This window comes from Panthera pardus, unplaced genomic scaffold (genome assembly GCF_024362965.1).
Source record: "Panthera pardus isolate Hobbes unplaced genomic scaffold, ASM2436296v1 HiC_scaffold_26, whole genome shotgun sequence".
Classification (NCBI taxonomy): domain Eukaryota; kingdom Metazoa; phylum Chordata; class Mammalia; order Carnivora; family Felidae; genus Panthera; species Panthera pardus.
In genome coordinates this window covers 1,399,125-1,419,426 of record NW_026526832.1, presented here as the reverse complement: position 1 = coordinate 1,419,426, position 20,302 = coordinate 1,399,125, and the positions used below count along the sequence as shown (strand labels likewise).

At 46.3% G+C, this 20,302-nt stretch overlaps 1 protein-coding gene across 7 annotated transcripts in view; it reads left to right on the top strand.

Moving 5' to 3' along the window:
- Window positions 1-418: 418 nt before the first annotated feature.
- The window catches only part of ST3GAL5 (ST3 beta-galactoside alpha-2,3-sialyltransferase 5), a 50,806-nt gene continuing 30,922 nt past the window's right edge, over window positions 419-20,302 (top strand). For 6 of the 7 annotated variants that reach the window (XM_053890903.1, XM_019443813.2, XM_019443805.2 and 3 more), the window contains exon 1: window positions 419-529. In XM_053890903.1, coding sequence (XP_053746878.1) covers window positions 442-529 — 88 coding nt within the window. In that variant the 5' untranslated portion in view covers window positions 419-441. Of the gene's footprint in view, window positions 530-16,348; window positions 16,464-20,302 lie in introns of those variants that run through there. The other variant, XM_019443799.2, reaches the window with a different exon arrangement.

The following is a 20,302-nucleotide window of genomic DNA, read 5'->3' as shown; positions in this document are numbered from 1 at the left end:
GTGCAGGCAAGTAAAGCACGTGACTACGAAAAGCCCCTTCATTCACCGACTCCGCATCTACCAGTCCTCTGCGCAGTAAAAGCCTGTAACAAGTCCAAATGCACCTTTTGTTCCCTCCACCGCCTAACTGCACGTAGAGTTCAAGAGGGCTGTGGGGGCCCACTGTCCCCGGTACGTCCTGCCGAAGGCGCCCGGCTCCCCGAACCACAGTGGGTGGAGGCGTTGCGCGTCCCGGGGGCGGGGCCGCCGCGGGACCCCCCCCCCCCGCGAGCTCCGATTGGTCTCTCTTGTCCTCGTGATGCTCGGCCCCGCCCGCGTCCCTCCTCCGCATCCGCGCGGGGGAGCGGACAGTCTGGTGCTGAATGGGCGCGAGCGCTGCGCCGGGGGCGGGCGGGGGCGCGGGGCCCTGGACTGGAGGCCGGCCGGCGCCCCCTCCCTAGCATGCGGACGAAGGCGGCCGGCGGCGCGGAGCGGCGTCCCCTGCAGCTGCGAACGGAGGCGGCGGCGGCGGCGGCACCTGCCGGCCGAGGTAAGTGGCGCAGCCCCCTTCTCGGCGTAGCGGGGCCCGCGGGCTGGGGGCGGCGGTGGCCATCAGTCCCTAACCCTGCCTGGCTGGGGCTTGGCGGCTCCTCCCCGGCCCCGCGGGCGGCTCCCAGGGCACGGCGCCCCTGGACGCGCCTCGCGGGGGCGCGGGCTGGGAGTCGTGGCTCCGGGCCGCGTCGACCGGGCAGGGGGCGCCGCGGCCCACGCAAGTGTGGAGGCTCAGGGGTGAACCGCCAGGTTGTCGAGTCCAGCCGCAGTGGCCCTTTCTCCCCCGGTGTTCCGCAGCGGCTCGGGGTTTAATTCATTGCTGGAAGCTTCCGAGCCAGCAGAGCCGAGTTAACTCATTTCCCTGGGACGGGATTGGGGGACCCTCTGCAGTGTAACTAGCAGCTCCCAAAACTGCCCTTTGCATCCTTCCATAAGGCGGGATGTGTGGCGTCTGTACGTAGAAATTCGCCAGTGACCTTCCTTGCCCCCCTCTGCAGCCAGCCCTACGAAAGAGACACGTTTTGGTGACCGTTTGCTTTCCTCTGAATTGTAAGCAGTGACTTGACATAGGCATGCATTCATTATACGCCTTTAGTGTGTAAATAACTCAAGGATTTTGGAGAGCATCTCTCAGAGGTGCCGGGCTAATAGGGAGAGGCGGGGTCTTGTCCCCACCCCACACCAGCTGGGTGACCTTGGCCAATACATATCCCCTTGTGGGGCTCTGTTTCCTGGTCGCTACTGGGAGGCTTGAGCTGCTGCTGATGGCTGTGGTCCCTTTCAGGCCTCTGGTTCAGTGGTTCCGACCGAATAATGTGTTTACCCGTTAAAGGGGTCCTACAAATCAGCTGACTTGAAAGATGAATTTTATGTTCTCATGTCTTAATTCGTGTAGGTGGCCTTTGCTTAATTATGGATCGCTCTTTTAAAAGAGAAAATAGTTTTATGTGCTGCGTTTCTCATCCTTGACTTGCCTGCTTGTGGTGCCAAGCACCCAGCTCAGTACTGGGGTTACAAAGAGGAAGAAGACTCATCTCCTGCCCTCTGGTGTTTAGCCTCAGTCTCCTCTTGTTTTATAACTGCTAATCCTCTTCCATAGAGGGATGCGTGTCCTGAAACTGTGAGGAAGAGGAATTCATGTCTGTTGAGTGAAGGGGCACAGACTCAAAAACATGATGGGTTGTGGTTTCACTTGTGTAATCCGGAAAGCTGGACAGTTTAGAAGAATGTCTTACATTTCTAGTCTTAGAGCCAGGATCACCTAAATTCCAACACATGCTTAGACAGGAGAGAGTGCTGTGAACTGCCAGAGCACTATAACCAAGATGTCATGGTTCTTGTTCCATGTCTGTCCATTATGTGAGTGCTGCTGTTTCTGTAAGATGAAATGGACCTTATTTGTGATTAGCAGCCATTTCTTCCCCTAAGCCAGAAAAGAAATGAGTGAGATGGGAAGGTATGAGGGAGTTAATGGAAGTGTGAGAGGGCCAACAGGCGTATATTCTAAAAAGTCATTTTATGGTTACCTATTTTGAAAATGTTTATAATTTTGGCCCAGATGGCCAAGTTAGTCCCATGCTGTTTGGCAGCAGTGAGGGGAGTTTATCTAGCAAGTTGGCTCTTGGGAGGTGAACAGACTATAATAAAAAAGGTTTAGAGCTCTCTGTGGGAGTCCATCCAGGTGCTGGGGGCCGAAGGGGCATGTCTGGGAGCCAGGAGTTCCTGGGAGGATTAAAACTCACCTTCCACACCCTTCTGGTTCATGAGGAACAAATTAATCTGAACTGCCTGTGGAGGGTTGAGATCATTCCCAGAGGGCATGCTCCATGATTTTAAGTCTAGCTGGGCAGCCTTGGCAGAAATGAAACAGCTGGGAAGATATACAGTGATGGTACAAACTTCCTAACTGCAGAGAAAGGAGAAGCAAGGGCTGAATCAGTGTGAAAGGCCTAAATTAGCAAAGGCATCCAAAATGGGGAGGGGTTGCAAATCACCAGCCTGGTGTGAGAAGAAGCCGTAAATATGGATAGTGGATAGCGACGTGTGGGGCTCCTCAGGGAGAGAGAACCAGCTTAAGCACACCTGCAGAGGGGGAGCAAGGAAGAAGTGTAAGGGAGTGGGGGAACAATGAGGTTAGAGGGTACAAAGACACCTCCAGGCTTGTCTTACCTGGACAGCTTTTTCTTCTTTCTTTTTAAAGTATAGCACATATACTAGAAAAGTAGACACGCTGTAAGTGTACTGTTCACAAGTTTTCCAAACTGAACACACCCACGCACTCAGATCAAGAAGCAGGAGCTCCCCATGTGCTCCCTTCCAGTCCCTACCTCCCTGGGGGCAACCCACCACACCTGACAGTTCCATGCGTGTATAAATGGATCCTGCAGTATCCGACATCTTTCCTAATGAGTTAGGTTTCTGAGATTCACTCGTGACGCTGCCTCTTGCTGTAGTGTGCTTCCTCTCAGTGCTGATTTGGCCTTTGGGTGATTAATATATCACATATTTGTGCACTGTTGATGGACATTTGGGCAGTTTCCAGCATTTGGCTATTGCACATAATGTTGCTGTGACTGTGCTCGTACCCGTCTTTGGTATACGTACGTATGCATTTCTGATGGTGGTATGGTAGGTGTGTGATTGCTGGGTAATGGGCATGTGTATACTCAGCTTTGGGAGCTGCAGGCAAAGCCATGTTATTCCAATTTTTTAATAACTACGTTGTTATTAGTGTGGTCATCATATGGTTATTATATGGTAATTAGTAGTTAATTTTTATTAGTGTAGTATTAGTTTTATAATAGTACCTCCTTACTACTAGCTGATGAGGGCAACACCAAGTTTTCACCAAGGAGACAGGCAGGAGTCTTACCAGGAGTCATGATCAGTTTCTATCTGGCTGTGCCCCATGCCCCATATTCTCTTGGCAAGTGCAGTCAGCTCCATGCCCCGGTCTCCCAAGTCACGGAGCAGCACAGGCCGAGCTGTGGGCAACCCAAGAGTTCTGTTGTCAGGGAAGAGTTTCTCTGGCCAAACTGCTTTAACTTATCTCAGCTCCTAGTTCCCTGCAAGCACTTCTGGGAACCTCTCCTCCCTTTTGCTTTCTAAACATTATACTTTCTATATTTTTTTAGCTCCTCTTTTTTTTTAATGTTCATTTGTTTTTGAGAGAGAGAGAGAAAGAGAGTGAGCATGGGAGGGGCAGAGAGAGAGAGGGAGACAGAATCTGAAGCCAGCTTCAGGCTCTGAGCTGTCAGCACAGAGCCAGACACGGGGCTTGAACCCACCAACCGTGAGATAATGACCTGAGCTGAGGTCATATGCTTAACTGACTGAGCCACCCAGGTGCCTTGTACTTTCTATACTTGTTTCTACTTCTCTGATCTACCTTCTCTGTGCTTCTGCATTTCTGTTAAGAATTCTCTCATGTCATTGAGGAAAAGCACAAGTCTAGGTTAGTCCTCTAAGGCCGTACAAGATATTTTTGTTCTCTTCCTCTGGCATGGAAAAAACATCCAGGATTAAGTTAAGTATCTAAAATCATAATAGTTAAGTATCATATGGTATGATTTGATTAATTCAAAGAGGGAAAATTGATAAAAATAAATAAAAAAGGTCTGCTTTAATGGAATAGTGGTTCTATCTTTTGGACATTAAGGCTATTTTTAATACCAAGTGTCATTTTCATGATTAAAGGCTTAAATATATTGAGTTCACAGAAGTCGTTGTTCTATGATATGTATAGAGTTCCTTCTTCCCTGGCCTGAGAAGTTTTCTCAGCTTCTGCCTTTTTTTTTTTTTTTTATGTGTATTTATTTGTTTGTTTTTGAGAGTGAGAAAGAGAGCATGAGCTGGGGAGGGGCAGAGAGTCCCAAGCAGGCTCCATTCATCGTGGCAACACAGGGCCTGCCGCAGGGCTCAGTCTCACGAATCATGAGATCATGACCTGAGCTGAAGAAATCAAGAGTTGGACATTAAACTGACTGAGCCACCCAGGTGCCCCTCAGCTTCTGCTTTTTTATCCTCTTCTATCTTGTTCTTCACCTCCTTTCTGCTTCTGACAAACATCTTGGTCTCATTTCCTATTTAGACTCTAGTGGCAAGAGAGGAAGAGAGTATGGTCCTTTAACAGGGCTCCCAATACTCTCCTCCCTTCGCTTGTTATTTTCTGCAGTCAAGTCCTTAGTTTTCCAGGACTTGGTGGTTGGTGTAGGCTTCTTGCTTATCCTTTCTCTAGTCTAGTGGAACTGTAACTCAAGCCACACATAATTTAAAATTTTATAGTAGCTACATTTAAAAAGTTGAAAAGAAACAGTTGTATCAAAGTTGCAATTTCTGAGGAATATAAGAACTTCTAAACTGTTATGCACCTAATAACACAGCTTCAAACAATGTAAAGTAAAAAGTGACAGAAGAATAAAAAAAAAAAAGTTGACAAATCTGCCACCAAAGTGAGAGAGATTTTAGCATACATCTTTCAGTAACTGATAGAACAAGCTGACTGAAAACCACTAAAGGGTTATTCCAGCAAACAATAAGCTTGATCCAACTGTTTATATAGAAAACATGGTCCCACAAATGAAGATTGTACTTTTACAAAAATTGAGTATACACCTGGTCATGAAATAAGTTCTAACATGTTTAAAATAACCAGTGTCATACAGAACAAGTTCTCTGGCCACAGTGCAACTAAATTATATCAGTTTTAAATGCTATTTTGGAAAAAAAGTGAAAATTTGAATTTAAAAATATTTAGGCTTGAGAGATAAGTGATAATAATAAACATATATGTCAAAAGTTGTAGGATGACTTATACACTTTAACTATTAGGTACAGTCTTAATTGCTCATATTGACAAGAAAAATAGCAAAAATTAATGATTTAATTAGCTAAATTAAGACATTAGGAACATAGCAATTAAAATGAATCCAACAAATTAGAAGGAAGGAAACTTTAAAAAAAAGGTGAAATTAATTTTAATAATATATTTTAGTTAACCCAGTATGTCCAGTATATTCTGAAATTAATCTAAAAATTGTTAATGAGCAATTTAAATTTTTGTGTTCATACTCGGTCTTTAAAGCCTGGTGTGTATCTTACTTATATAGAGCACATCTCAATTTGGTTTGGCCACATTTGAAGTACTTAACAGCCACATGTGGCTAGTGGCAACTGTACTGGACAGCACAGCTCTGGATCTTAGCCTGTTTTAAACATTGAGCTGATTTGTCTTGATAAAGGGGACAGTCAGGGCTAACTGTGGTGGTGGGGTTCAGTTTTCTGCCAAGGAAATCTAGGATTGTAGGAATCTGGCAGTGTTCAGTGGCTGGCAAAGGAGGAGTGGGCTTTTTGTGAAAAGCTTGGTAAACCCACTCCCCTCCTAACAAACCCACATGCTACAACACATAGATAGGTCAGAAGAAAAGATAAATGCTATACTGACTCACTTTATTGTCACCTGCTCTAGACTAGACTGGACTAGAGCAGGTGACAGTAAAGTGAGTCAGTATAGCATGCATATATATATATATATATATATATATATAGTCATTTTTTTATGTATATGTCATTATATGTACAGCTCATTTAATTTTCACAAAAGCCACGTGAGTTTGGTATTGTTATTGTCCCCATTTTACAAATGAGGATGTTGAGGCTCAGGGGGGTTAAGAAACTAATAAAGTGTAGGGGACAGAGTCTGGGGAAAGTGTCTAGGGGACATTCTGACTCAGGCAGTCTGACCTGGAGGTGGCAAGGAGGCAAATGCATCCCTCCCTTTGCAGCACATAGTGTGTTCCTGCCGCATGCTTGAGAACAACTCCTGTGGAAATTCTTGGAAAGGTCATCCGAGGTGGCTGAGATGGCCGTGTTCCCTGTCCAGGTTGGCGTGTTCCCCTGCAGGCCATCGTCACTCCCCTGGGTCTTCAGAGCAGGCTCCTAACTGGTCTCAGGGCACAAGAGGACTTCCCCATCTCCAGTGTGGCTCAAGAGAGGTCTCTCCAAAATCCAGTTCCAATTAGCTTCCCACCCAGTTGCTCCTTTTATCTCAGGATAAAAAATTTCCCATTTCCAGCAGGCCATGGCATGGTCTGCTTCTTTTCTCTAGCTTCTTTTGGTACCTTATTCCCTCCTGGGCTGGACCTTCAGGCACTCCATGCGAAATTTTCCCCTCCGTGCCTGCTGTTGCTGCTCAGGTGACACCTGCCTGCCCACCGAGTTCTACTCATTCCTTCCTGGGAGGACCTTTCCTAACCCCTTCCCAGACACACACACACACACACACACACACACACGCACACACGCACACTCGCACACTTTCAAATCTAAGACATCTTGTAACACAGCCCTCATGTCCAATGTAGAATAAATTTAAAAGAAATACTATGAAAATAATTACATTTGTGATAGATCTACTTGTCTGATTTTTAAAATAAGATCACGAGAGCCTTTTGAAAAAGAGACCGTGTCCGTCTGGCCATTGCTGTAGCCCCAGGCGCGTACTCCATGCTTGATTAAAACTGCTTATATGAGGGGCGCCTGGTGGCTCAGTCGGTTGAGCCTCTGACTTTGGCTCAAGTCATGATCTCACATGATCAAATGTGAGTTCGAGCCCCATATCGGCCTGCTGCTGCTGTCAGCACGGAGCCTGCTTAGGATCCTCTGTCCCCTTCTCTTTCTGCTCCTCCCCCACTCATGCTTTCTCTCTCTAAAAAATAAATAAAACATTAAAAAAAACCTAAAAACCTGCTTATATGAGGATTGCCTGGGTGGCTCAGTCAGTTAAGTATCCAGCTTCGGCTCAGGTCATGATCTCATGGTTTGAGCCCCACGTCGGGCGCTGTGCTGACAGCTTGGAGCCTGGAGCCTGCTTTGGATTCTGTGTCTCCCTATCTCTCTGCCTCTTCCCCATTCATGCCCTGTCTCTCTCCCTCTCTCAAAAAAATGAATAAACATTAAAAAAAAAAAAAAAAACGCTGCTTATATGATTGGCAGCATGCTTCTTTGGGGCTTGCCCAAATAATGATTTCCCAAATATTTGGAGCAAAGAGGAAAAGGGATATGTGATTGGGTTATAAAAGGAAATTCTGTGTTTTTGCCATGCCTCTTATAGACCTAAATACCTGTTGTTGGTTTTAAGAGTTCAAACATATGTAACTTTCTCTGAGCTTAAAGTGCCCCAAACAAAACTTTCCTTTTTTCTTCTCTAAGACTGTTCCCACTCCTTCAGTCTCAAAACAGCCAGGGCCTGTCAAACTTCAGGTCCCAATTGTGGTCCCTCCAGTTCCTTTTCTAGGGCCATTTTAGGCTTTTCTTTTCTTTTCTTTTCTTTTCTTTTCTTTTCTTTTCTTTTCTTTTCTTTCATATGTTTATTTATTTATTTTGAGAGGGGGAGAAAAAAACAGAGAGAGAACTTGCATGCTCGTGAGGGAGGGGCAGAGAGAGAGGGAGAAAGAGAATCCCAAGCAGGCTCTGCACTGACAGCCCTGAAGCTGGGCTTGATTTTATGAACTGTGAGATCATGACCTGAGCTGAAATCAAGCATCAGATGCTTAACCTACTGAGTCACACAGGCGCCCCTGGGGTCACTTTCTGATTTGAGTTTTATGTGACTAGTTTGCTGCTTCTAGGACGACGTGGCTTACTGAATACTGGATTATGACATAAACTACCTAGCAAATCCTTGACCTCTGTTTCCCTATCCACCTGGACAGCTGCTCCCTGAGAAATATTGCTGAGGTCTTGTTTGATGATGTCACTTCATAATTTCAAGACTTAGGAACCCATATCCCAACCCTTTCTTTTTGGGGGTGGGATCTTGGTAATTTCAGAATTTGCACACACACTTTCACATCGTCTCATCCCCTACGTTTCCCATTTCACTAGGGCTTGAGGGAAGGTCCTCATGTTGGCGCCTATTTACATTGGGTCCCAGAGTTGATTTTGTTAACTGTTATTTCTACTGACTTTCCCGTTCTGTTAAATATTATTTCTTCATCCCTACTACTTATATCCTTTAGATCAAGAGGGAAATCTTCCATTAAAAAGGTACCTTCTATGAGCTCTGTGCTGACAGCTCAGAGCCTGGAGCCTGCTTCAGATTCTGTTTCCCTCTCTCTCTGCCCATCCCCTGCTCATGCTCTGTCTCTCTCTCTTAAAAATAAATAAAAATTAAAAAATTTTTTTAAAGGTACCTTCTAGATTTTGCGCTATTTGTAGTATTCATGGGATTGCCACTGACTTGTTCTCCTTTACATATTCTGCACATCTAATTTGCAATCACAGGGTCCCCCACTGGAGAGCTCTTATGTAAGGTGTTTTCTTAGAGCTTAGACGGACCCAAAGAGGAGGGGCAGTTCTCTAAGCAGTTTTCCCCCATTTATTCCAGTGTCTGTCTTATTCCCTCTGGTCTCCTTCTCTGAGGGGTACCCCCACCTCTGCCATTAAGTCCCCTCAGAGAATGGTGGAGTGGTGGCACTGCGTAGAGCCCTCTTGCGTGCTCTTTTTCCTTCCTATTACTGGCCTGGATTTGTTATGCAGGCCAGACCTCAGCTGGCAGGGTGCTAGAATAACAGCCCCTGCCAGCTCAGTCACCACATTCCGTGTGGCATCTTTCTTCACGTCTCTTGATCGTCCCCCTCCTCACGGGGTCTGCTCTGGCTCGGTTGCAGTGACCTCCGTGACCTCTCCTTAGCTGCCTTCAGCCCACTTCCCATCGTGAGCTGGCCAGCCTGCTCCAGAGCCAAGTAGGGCTGCCTGGCACCCCCTCCTTTGAGGCCAGTGTGGAGGTTGTGGTTCTGTCTTAGGCACATCTGCCGCTCTCGCCAGGTCCCCTGTGATCAGGCCAGAGCATGCCTCTGTGGGTATTTTCACATGGTATTTCTTCTATCTGGATGCCTGTTCCTGTCTTCTGTCTCTGAAGTCTTGCCCATCCTTTAGGGACTCATTTACACATTATCTCCTCAGGGAAGCCTCCCTGATGTCCTGTGACGGAGATGACGGTTCCTTGCTCGGGGTGCTCCAGGTGTATTGCTTCCCCTCTACCGTGGCGTTATTTGGTATTTTGGGTATGAAGGTATTTTGGCCTTCCCTGGCTGGATTATTCATTTAAAGAAGAACAGGGCTGTGTCTTTTTATCTTTATATTCCCAGCGCCTGGTATATGGAAAGTGCTTATTAAATGTTTATTTAGGCTCTTTCCTTAGTTTGGTTGTTGTTGATAGTGCTGCTGTAAACATCAGGGTGCATGTACCCCTTTGAATCTGTATTTGTGTGTCCTTTGGATAAAGACCTAGTAGTGCAGTTGCTGGGTCGCAGGGTTGTTCTATTTTTAACTTTTTGAGGAATCTCCGTACTGTTTTCCAGAGTGGCTGCACCAGTTTGCATTCCCACCAACAGTGCAGGAGAGTCCCTTTCTGTGCATCCTTGCCAACTTCTGTTGTTCCCTGAGTTGTTAATGTTAGCCATTCTGACAGGTGTGAGATGGTATCTCATCATGGTTTTGCTTTTTTTTATTATTTTTTTATTACAAAAAAAAATTTTAATTTTTTTTTTAACGTTTATTTATTTTTGAGACAGAGAGAGACAGAGCATGAACGGGGGAGGGTCAGAGAGAGGGAGACACAGCATCTGAAACAGGCTCCAGGCTCTGAGCTGTCAGCACAGAGCCCGACGCGGGGCTCCAACTCACGGACCGCGAGATCATGACCTGAGCCGAAGTCGGCCGCTTTACCGACTGAGCCACCCAGGCGCCCCCAAAAATTTTTTTTTAAATGTTTATTTATTTTTGAGACAGAGAGAGACAGAGCATGAACAGGGGAGGGGCAGAGGTCGGGTGGGGAACACAGAATCCGAAGCAGGCTCCAGGCTCCAAGCTGTCAGCACAGAGCCCAATGTGGGGCTCAAACTCACAAACCATGAGATCAGGACCTGAGCCAAAGTCGGACGCTTAACTGACTGAGCCACCCAGGTGCCCCCATCATGGTTTTTTTGATTTGTATTTCCATGATGATGAGTGATGTTGAGCATCTTTTCATGTGTCTGTTAGCCATCTGGATGTCTTCCTTTTAAAAATGTCTATTCATGTCTTCCTCGCATTTCTTCACTGGATTATTTATTTTTTGGGTGTTGAGTTTGATAAGTTCTTTGTAGATTTTAGATACTAACCCTTTATCAGATATGTCATTTGCAAATATCTTCTCCCATTCCATAGGCTGCCTTTTAATTTTGTTGATTGTTTCCTTTGATGTTTATAGCAGCATTATCAACAATAGCCAAACTATGGAAAGAGCCCAAATATCCATCAACTATGAATGCATAAAGAAGATGTGGTATCTATATACAATGGAATATTACTCAGCCGTCAGAAACAATGAAACCTTGCCATTTGCAGCGACGTGGATGGAGCTAGAGTGTATTATGCTAAGCAAAATAAGTCAGCCAGAGAAAGACAAGTACCATATGATTTCATTCATATGTGGAGTTTAGGAAACAAAACCAACAAACATTTGGGAAGGGGGGCAGAAAAAGAGAGGGAAGCAAACTATAAGAAACTCTTAACGATAAAGAACAAACTGAGGGTTGATGGAGGGAGGTGGGTGGGGGATGGGCTGAATGGGTGATGGGTGTTAAGGAGGGCACTTATTATGATGAGCATTGGGTGTTATATGTAAGTTACGGTCACTAAATTCTACTGAAACCAATATTACACTATATGCTAACTAACTAGAACTTAAATGAAAATTTGGAAGAAAAAAATGTTTATTTAAAGGATTGTTAGGGGGAACAAAGCAAATTATACAACAATATGGACCAGCCCTCTGCAACTGGGGGTTTACAAGAGAATTAAGCCCTGCTACTCTAGGGCAACCATTGTAAGTTATGACTAAATTTCTCTCCCATGCTTCCGGAATGATTCTAGTTATAGACCATCCTTGGGAGAATTGGGAAAATAGGTATTCAGATCCTTTTGGGCTCAATTCTCTAGCCAAACCCAGCTTGAAGAAGCCTAGTATAGACTCTTTGATCCCAATCCTGATAAAATATACATATACAAAGAGTAAAGACTGATGGAATTGTAGACCAGAATGTTAACAGTGGCTATTACTGGGTCGTAGTATGACGAGCAGTATGTGATTTCAAAATGTTCTTTCCACTCTTGTATAATTTCTGAAGTTTCTAACTTTTTGATAATAGACTTGTAAAAAATACTTTTTGAATAAGCCAAGCCAGAGTTCTTAAAGCTGACCACCTCATCTAAGGCAGTAGTGAGTTGGGGTTTTTGTTTTTAAATGTAACAACATGCCGCACCAAGACCAGGAATCGTGGAGCTGAGCCCCTCAGCATTGCTGCTGGAGAATCGGGCCTCAGGTGTGAGGATGACTCTGGCTGTCAGCTCTCTGGACGTGGGTGTCTCTTTTTGCTGGCACTGGACACCTTCAAATTGAAGAGATGAGTTTCTAGCAGGCATGCTCACCATGAGAGGAACTAGCATGCACATGGATACTCACATATACTCTCAAAAGTAAATCTAGGGGCGCCTGGGAGGCTCAGTTGGTTAAGCATCCCACTTTGGCTCAGGTCCTGATCTCACAGTTTGTGAGTTCGAGCCCCACATCGGGCTCTGTGCTGGCAGCTCAGAGCCTGGAGCCTGCTTTGGATTCTGTGTCTCCCTCTTTCTCTGCCCCTCCCCTACTAACTCTCTGTCTCTTTCTCTCTCTCAAAAATAAACATTTTAAAAAAAGGTAAATATAGAGGTATTTTTCCCCCTTGATTGCTCAGAGTGAATGTAACCCAGTGTTATTTGAATTAAGTCTCACATGCTAATTCTTGCTCATGACTTACTGCTTCAACCAGCCCTATTTTTTCCCCTGAAGTTTGACCTTGTTTGTCCTCATACAGGATTTCATTCTTATTCCGGCAAGAATCCACCAGTGGCTGCTGAAATAAGTATTTAATGAGAACAGGGTATTTATTTAGTGCCTAAGTATCTTCCATCAAGTTACTTATTAATTACAAAGGAAAAATAGTAACTTGACAGCAGGGAAACCTACCTCACGCTACTTTAACCAGTTGATCAAATTGAACATCACCAGGAGTGGGACAGTCAGCATCGTGTGGCTCCTGACAAAATGCATCGAGAAGAACACAGCATCAGTCTGTGATGTTTCTGCCAAAAATGTATAACTTGAATATAATCATGAAGAAATTGACAAACCGCAAATGAGGGACATTCTATAAAATAACTGGCCTGTGCTCGTCAAAAAATGCCAAGGTCATTAAAGATAAAGGAACTGTTTCAGCTTGAAGGAGGTTGAAAAGATATGACAGCTGAATGCCACATGTGCTCCTTTTTGCTCTAGGGCCATTATTGGAACTACTAGAGAAATTCGTATAAGTTCTTTAGATTAGATGGTATTGAAACAACAAAAGCTGCTTGATTTTTATCATTATGTTGTGGTTGTGTAAGGGAATATCTTTATCTTTAGGAAATACTAAAATGTTAAAATATTTACGGGGGGAATATCATCATGTTTTCAACTACTTTCAAACGGGTAAAAAAGTAATATGCATATTATATTGTATTATGTAGCAAGACAGAGCAAATGTGGTAGAATGTTGCCAGTTGGGGAGTCTGGGTGAAAGGTATCCAGGAATTTTTTTTGTACTGTTCATGCAATCTTTCCGTAAGTTTGGGATTATGTCAAAAAATAGAGTTAATAGAGTTTAAAAACTCGGAAGTCTGCAGGTCATGGTGCTGTGGCCAGTCTAGCATCAGAAGCCACATGGGGCTTTTCAGGGTCTCCCCTTTCCGTGGTCATTAATGAAGTCATTACCCACAACACTGAGCTCTCTTCAGCATTGGCTCTGTTCCCCCGGGCGTCAGCAGAAGACAGGGTGCAAGATCACCAAAAGTGCAGCTTCACCTGACAGGAAGGTTTCTTTCTTCCGCTGTGTGCTGCTCCCTTTCCAGAGACTTGACTCCTACTGGCTGTCTTCAGGTAGCCTGGTCAGCCAGCTCTGATCCACACATGTACCTGGTTTAGACTAGACCTACCACTGTCCTGTAACAGAGGCTTCCCAGGCAGAATGTAACTTTGGAAATATATTTAAACACAGTTGAGAGTGTTGATGCATGAGATCAGTGCACTTCACCAAGATGCTTTGGTTGAGCGCTTGCCAATAAGTAAGGCACAGGGCCCACAGAGGGTATGCTTTGCTTAAAGCTTTGGCATCAGTCAGTTAAAGATGGTCCGCCCTCCTGCTTGATGGAACCTCAGATTGTATGTTTTGGCAGAAATCCTGAGTCTTTTGCGTTCCGCATAAGCAGGGGTGGGGTCTTGTCCAGCCCCCACTGCATTTCATACAGTTTAGGACAACGTTCTGTGTTTTGGCTGGAGCCTCTCCTGTGGGGTGGGGTGACAGGGGCTGTTCTTGGATTCAGAAGGGGAGCTCTACGCTAGGGCCTGAGGTGGGTGTGTGGGTGGATCTGCTTATCAGAATTTGCAGAGAGGAGTTCCTCTGAAACTGTTCAGCCGTAGGGAACAGAATATGATAAGAACAGTGAAGCCTCTATACCTCCTTCCTGTCTTTCCCTTCCAGCTCTCCTTTCACAGAATTTCCTAACCCTCAGCCTCCACTCCATTTTCTCCACTCTGTGTCCCCCACTCCTCTATTTCCCCTTTAATTTTTTTATTTTTTTTTTAATTTTTTTTTAACGTTTATTTATTTTCAAGACAGAGAGAGACAGAGCGTGAACAGGGGAGGGGCAGAGAGAGAGGGAGACACAGAATCTGAAACAGGCTCCAGGCTCTGAGCTGTCGGCACAGAGCCTGACGCGGGGCTCGAACTCACAGACCGTGAGATCATGACCTGAGCCGAAGTCGGACGCTTAACCGACTGAGCCACCCAGGCGCCCCCCACTTTAATTTTTTTAAACCCATCTCCCTCCACTTATTCCAGCTTCCTATTTCTCTCTCCTAAATGGCCATAATGTATGAGTGTCCATTGAATCAGCTAAGATTTATGTTTCCTGTTCTTACTTTGAAAAGTAGGTGAGACTCATAAATTTTAGTGGAAGAAGAGGCAGTGGAAATGTTCTCATCCAATTCTGCTTTTTACATCTTAGCAAACATCCTAAAGAATGACTTGGCCATTATCAAACAGCCAAACAGTGAGACTGTTTTATCTCTTTTCCTCTTAAGAAACAAAACAAAACATAACCAGCTTCTCTTCTATTTCCCATGGTGGTGGTGGGGGGGGGGCAATCATTTGACTTTGTTTGTCGCCTTTCCCCAGAGACCTGCACGTGCGCGCGCACGTGCGCATGCACACACACACACACACACACACACACACACACACACACACACACTGATTCTCATTTGAAAAATCCCATCCCTGTTCTCCATGTTGTAGGCATGCTCTGGACAGTTCACAAATGCCCAGTAGTTGTGACATCTGGACACAGGGAAGGATCTGGTCCTCACGTCTGCACGTTAGGACCATGCTAACTCTGGGTTAGCTATTCTGCAGGAATCTGGGTACGGACCTCTGATGAGTGCGTTCATTCATTTGTTGGTTCATTCCTTCAGCAAGTAGTTAAGTACTTCTTACATGCTAGGCACTGTTTTAGGTTCTGAGGTTATAGCAGAGAACACAATTACCAGAACCTCTTTTCTAGGAAGCTTATGTTTTAGTGGGGAGAGCAGACAACAGGCAAATATGTCTGAGTCCTAAAGAGTACTGTAAAGTAAAGCAGGGGTGAATAACAGGGCTTAGGGGTGGGGATGCTCTTTTACAAGGAAGGTGACTTTTGAATAAAGAACAGAATAAAGATGGTGAGGGAGAGAGCCATCTGGAGGCCTGGCAGAGACAAATGAAGACCCTGAGGTGGGGTGGGGGTGGAAACAAGAGACCTCTAGGCTGAAGGGGAGTGAGGAGGGAGGGGAGTATAAGAGAGAGGTAGGGAGGGGAAGAAGGTTCTGGATTTGACCCTGCAAGAGGTGCTGCTCTCTTGACATCTTTGTCATGTTAGTAAAATCTTGGAGAAACACCATGTGTAGTTTCTGGGCATGTTCGAGTTTTGGAGAATGTTTATGTATTCCAAGGACTCAATTAATTGCCTTAGCACCTTTAAACATGTAAAAAGCCAGCAACTAAGTGAAAGTAATGGTGTATTCTCAGCCTTAGAGGAATGCTGGTTGATTAGCAGATTAAAAAGCACACCTCGGAATCTTTGTGCTTGCATTTAAAAAAAAATTTTTTTTTAACGTTTATTTTTGAGACAGAGAGCATGAACGGGGGAGGGTCAGAGAGACAGGGAGACACAGAATCTGAAACAGGCTCCAGGCTCTGAGCTGTCATCACAGAGCCCGATGCAGGGCTCAAACTCACAGACTGCGAGATCATGACCTGAGCCGAAGTCGGATGCTTAACTGAGCCACCCAGGCACCCCTGAAGTGCTTGCATTTTGGTTGGTGGGCAAAACTAGTAGAGTGCGGATGCATTCATGGAGCAACACTTTTATTTTTCATTTCAGTAGACAGGTCCTCGTAACTGCACGGTTTGTAGGAGGACCTGAAAATCTTTAGGCTGAAATCTGTTGTTAATTACAGCTTACCAGAGAGCAGAGTTTCTCAAAGTACCACACCCACATAACTCAGGGGAACTTGCTTAAAATGCACATTTGGTGTCCTTGCCTGTTCCTAGCAGGTGGGAAATTCTGGAGATGAGGTCTGGGAATCTCCATACTTTACAGCCTTTTCCAGTGGTTCTTGTGCATGCTCAGGTTGGAGAACCATTGGCCAAGACAGTGGTGGAGGCATTGATTATTTATTTCTTCTTCTTCTTATTTACTTACACAATAGATGTTCATTACTAACAGTTCTGGAGGCTGGAAACCCAAGATCAAAACACTGACAGATCCTGTGTCTGGTGAGAGCCCTTTCCTGGTTCACAGATAACCATCTTTCCATATCCTCACCTGGTGGAAGGCACTGGTCATTTCAGTTGAATGAATCGTAGAAGACAGGAGATGATTGGGTGTGGTCTCAGCACCAGAGCTCTTCCAGCACTTCCTTTGTGGTCTTGATATTGTGGGTGAAATTTCACATTCCTAAAAGACAAGTAAGACACTACCTACTCAGTAGAAACAGGGCAGGACGGTGTAGAGGGAGTTTTCCCCCTTGGGTGGAGGGAGTGGAATGGGATAAAGGTGCTTTGCTTTGATCGTATGGATCCAGGAATGAGTGTGGCCCTTCCATCCCCATGTACACCTGGAACTCGCATACCCTGCAGGCTGGTGCTCTGCCCTGGCTGCTGCGTGAATGCAGGCCTGTGCCTGTCTGTTGGCTTACACATTGCACAGGTGAGAACACGATCACTTATCTTGATGAATCCAGTTTCTTGAGACCATGCAATGCGAACCAAATATTAAAAATATTAGATCCTGAAACTCAAGTATCTTCGACTTTTAGTCCACAGTCTTTGGTTTTCCGTTTTTGCGGTGAGTTTAGTTACCCTCAATACTTTAGGAATATGGCAGTGTTGGAATGTTCATACAGACAGTGATTTTATCCCAATGGATAGAGTTTTGCCCCCCAGGGGACATTTGGCAATGTCTGGAGACAGTTTTGATTGTCACAGCTGGGAGAGATGAGCAGGACCAGAGATGCTAGTGGCATCTGGGGAGCAGAGGCCAGGGACGCTGCTACACATCCTACACAAGACAGCCTCCCACAACAAAGAATCACCCAGCCCCAAATGTCAGTAGTGCTGAGCTGAAGAAACCCCGCAAAAGATCAGTTGCATGCCTCTTATCTGTGTTGTGTCTTAGGATACTTTTTTTTTTTAAGTTTATTTAGTGTGTGTGTGTGTGTGTGTGTGTGTGTGTGTGTGTGTGTGTGAGAGAGAGAGAGAGAGAGAGAGAGAGAGAGAGAGAGAACACTCAACAAGTGGGGCGGGAGGGGGCGGGCAGAGAGAGGGAGAGACAGAATCCCAAGTAAGCTCTGGGACATCAGCACAGAGCCTGATGTGGGGCTTGAACTCAGTAACCATGAGCTCATACCTGAGCCAAGACCAAGAGACAGATGCTTAACCGACTGTGCCACCCATGCACCCCATGTCTTAGGATTCCAAGTGAGCTTTCATACAAACAGAAAGTTCCACAGCTAAAACTGGTTTGGAATTACGTAGATTGTCTGCCTGGGTGGACAGGAGGACAGGTTGACTTCTGGAATCAGTAGGAGAAAAGTAACATGTCACGCAGCGCTCTGGAAGCCATAGATAAGGCCCTGGACTAGAGTACTCTTGAGCTTTTCTGACAAAACCGCCGTTCCCCTACCTGCAGCTGCCTCTCCCTGTGGGGTGGGGGTAGGAGCGAGTTTAGTGTAGAACTTCACTGGTCCCTGTTGCTGCCCTGGGCCCCCAGCCCTGCCGCTTTTGCCCTGTGCCCACGTTTGGGCTTTGGCGAGACAGCCCAGGAGTCAGCTCTGTGACTCGACCCTGTCTGTGTGTGTGCTGAGTGGCAGGTGCCGTGCTTCTAAACAGCCTCCTTGCTCCCACGGCCCTCCCCACACCACTATGGATACAGTCTTGTCATCACTTCCCTCCACCTTGGGTTTCTAGAAAGTGGGGACTCATTCCAGACTCCATCTGTCATGTCGTCTCTGCATGCCCACAGAATCGATGAAATGAACGTTTAGAAATCACCCCTTTTGTGTGTGGGCACCCATTATTACTTGTTTAGGATAAAGCAATATAAAGTGCATTTTGTTCAGGACCTCTCAGGCTGCTTTCTTAAATAATTGGACTTCAGAGTGCTTTGAACCCAGGCTTGGAATTGTCATGTCAGGGTTACTGATTTTGCTCAATATTTCCTTTTGTGATTTCCAGCAGTATTTCCTGTGTTCCTTCCCTTCCTCCCTGACCCCTTGAAGGTGGGCTTACCAAGGTTAAGAAGGCTCTGCACTGTGTTCTTCCCCTCCGGGATCTTATCTCTTTAGAGCAGTCTTAACTGCTACCTTTATCGAAATGTCCCTGGATCTTATCTGTTGTGGCACATCCTACTATTGATGGTTACAGATCCCCTGTTTCCTTCCTTACTGACAGAACCCTAATTTTGTTTGGGGAAGCCTCTGGCCCAGCTTGTAAAGTTCCTGGCTAACTTCGCAGCCGGGGGTAGCCACGTGATGCCCTTCCCGTTCTGGCCAAAGAGATATAAATGAGAGACAAACAGATGTAAATGGAAGCCTGTCGGTTTCTAGTTTCCGGGGAAGGTTTCCCTCGCCTGATATAGGTGCTTCCCCTTCCTTTGCATCTCGTCCCTCTTCTCCTTCCTGCCTGGACTGTGGAATGGAGGTTGGCCACGTATGAATGCTAGAGGAACAGAAGCTTGGGGGGGGAGGGGGGTGGGGTGGGTGTGTGGCATTGCATCAGCCTGGCCTGCTTGCCCCTAGATTTCTGGTTCTGTGAGAGAACGAAACCTGACTTGGCTAAAAGCCATGATACCCAGGATTCTGTTACATGCAGCCAAGGGCACCTCCTGACTGATATTCCAGGGCCCCAAGCCTGGGTTCTCAGTTGTAACAAGACATATCAGCCTGGTGGCCCACAGGCGTCTGAGACTCAGCAGGGCCAAACTGACCTTTGTGTCCCCATAGCTTCCATCCTTGTGACCTTTCTCTACAGAGAGCTCCACCATCCTCCCCATCACTTGAGCTGTCTTCCCTCCTGCCTGCTAAGCACATCTGGTCTATCCCAAGCCTTGTCGGTGCTGCAGCCGAAGCCCTTCTTCTCCCCATTGCTGCTGCCATCTTTGCTGAGGCACCCAGGATCTGCGGCTGGGAATGCTGGGCTGGCTCCCCACCAGCCTCTGGTCTCAGGCTCTCCACCCCTTCCCCTGCTATCCTTGCTGCTTCCCCATTGATTTTCCTCCACGTTTCATGATGCTTCTTGAATAAAGTCCTCAAGGGCTTCTTGTGATTGTCCATGACCTTCTGCAGTCTTCCATATGACCTCATGGCGTGTCTTAGGTTGGGTTCCATAGAAGCAGAGCCTGAAACAGGACTCAGGGGCCCCTGGTTCATTGAGGGGGCTGCCAGGAGAAAGGGGTGAGGTTGGGGTGGGGGGAGAGACAGGGAAAGGAGCTGAGCACAGCTGTGGTCCCAGCTGATTCCAGGCGTTCTCCCGGAGGCACGAGGGCTGGTCTTTTGTACCTCCTCAATCAATTGGGTGGGGCTGTAGGACACATCTGCTAAGTAGGGGCAGATGCGTGCTGTTGGCAGTGGGCATTCACAGCTGATCTGTGGCCCCAGCCCTTGGGTGTCCAACAGGACCACAATATTGCCTTAACTCCTGCCTGCACCCCACCCCCACCCCATGCCAGTCATTTGCTGTTCCCCAAACTAACCAGGCCTCTGCCCTTTGCTCATTCCAATCCTTCTGCCCATAGAGTGCCTCTTCCCTCCCTGCCCAGCCCCTCTGCTGCGCCCCCTGCTCGTGCTGTGCATTCTCCTGGGCACCCCAAAGCTGTCTTTTCCCCAAGGACAGGCTTCCTGCCTCGTCTTCTGTTCTCCTTTATCAAGTAGAAGCCTTCATCTCAAACACAAAACCCAAACACGATCTAAGTGACTATTTTCTCAACTTTCCCTGGATGGTACATACCTTATACCAGTCTTGTTAAAGGAGAGAAGTTAATTTATTCCATACTGTGGATGCCTGAGGGTTTAACCGTCTCGGACCCAGTGGGGAGGGCTGGCTGCCAGGGTGGATGT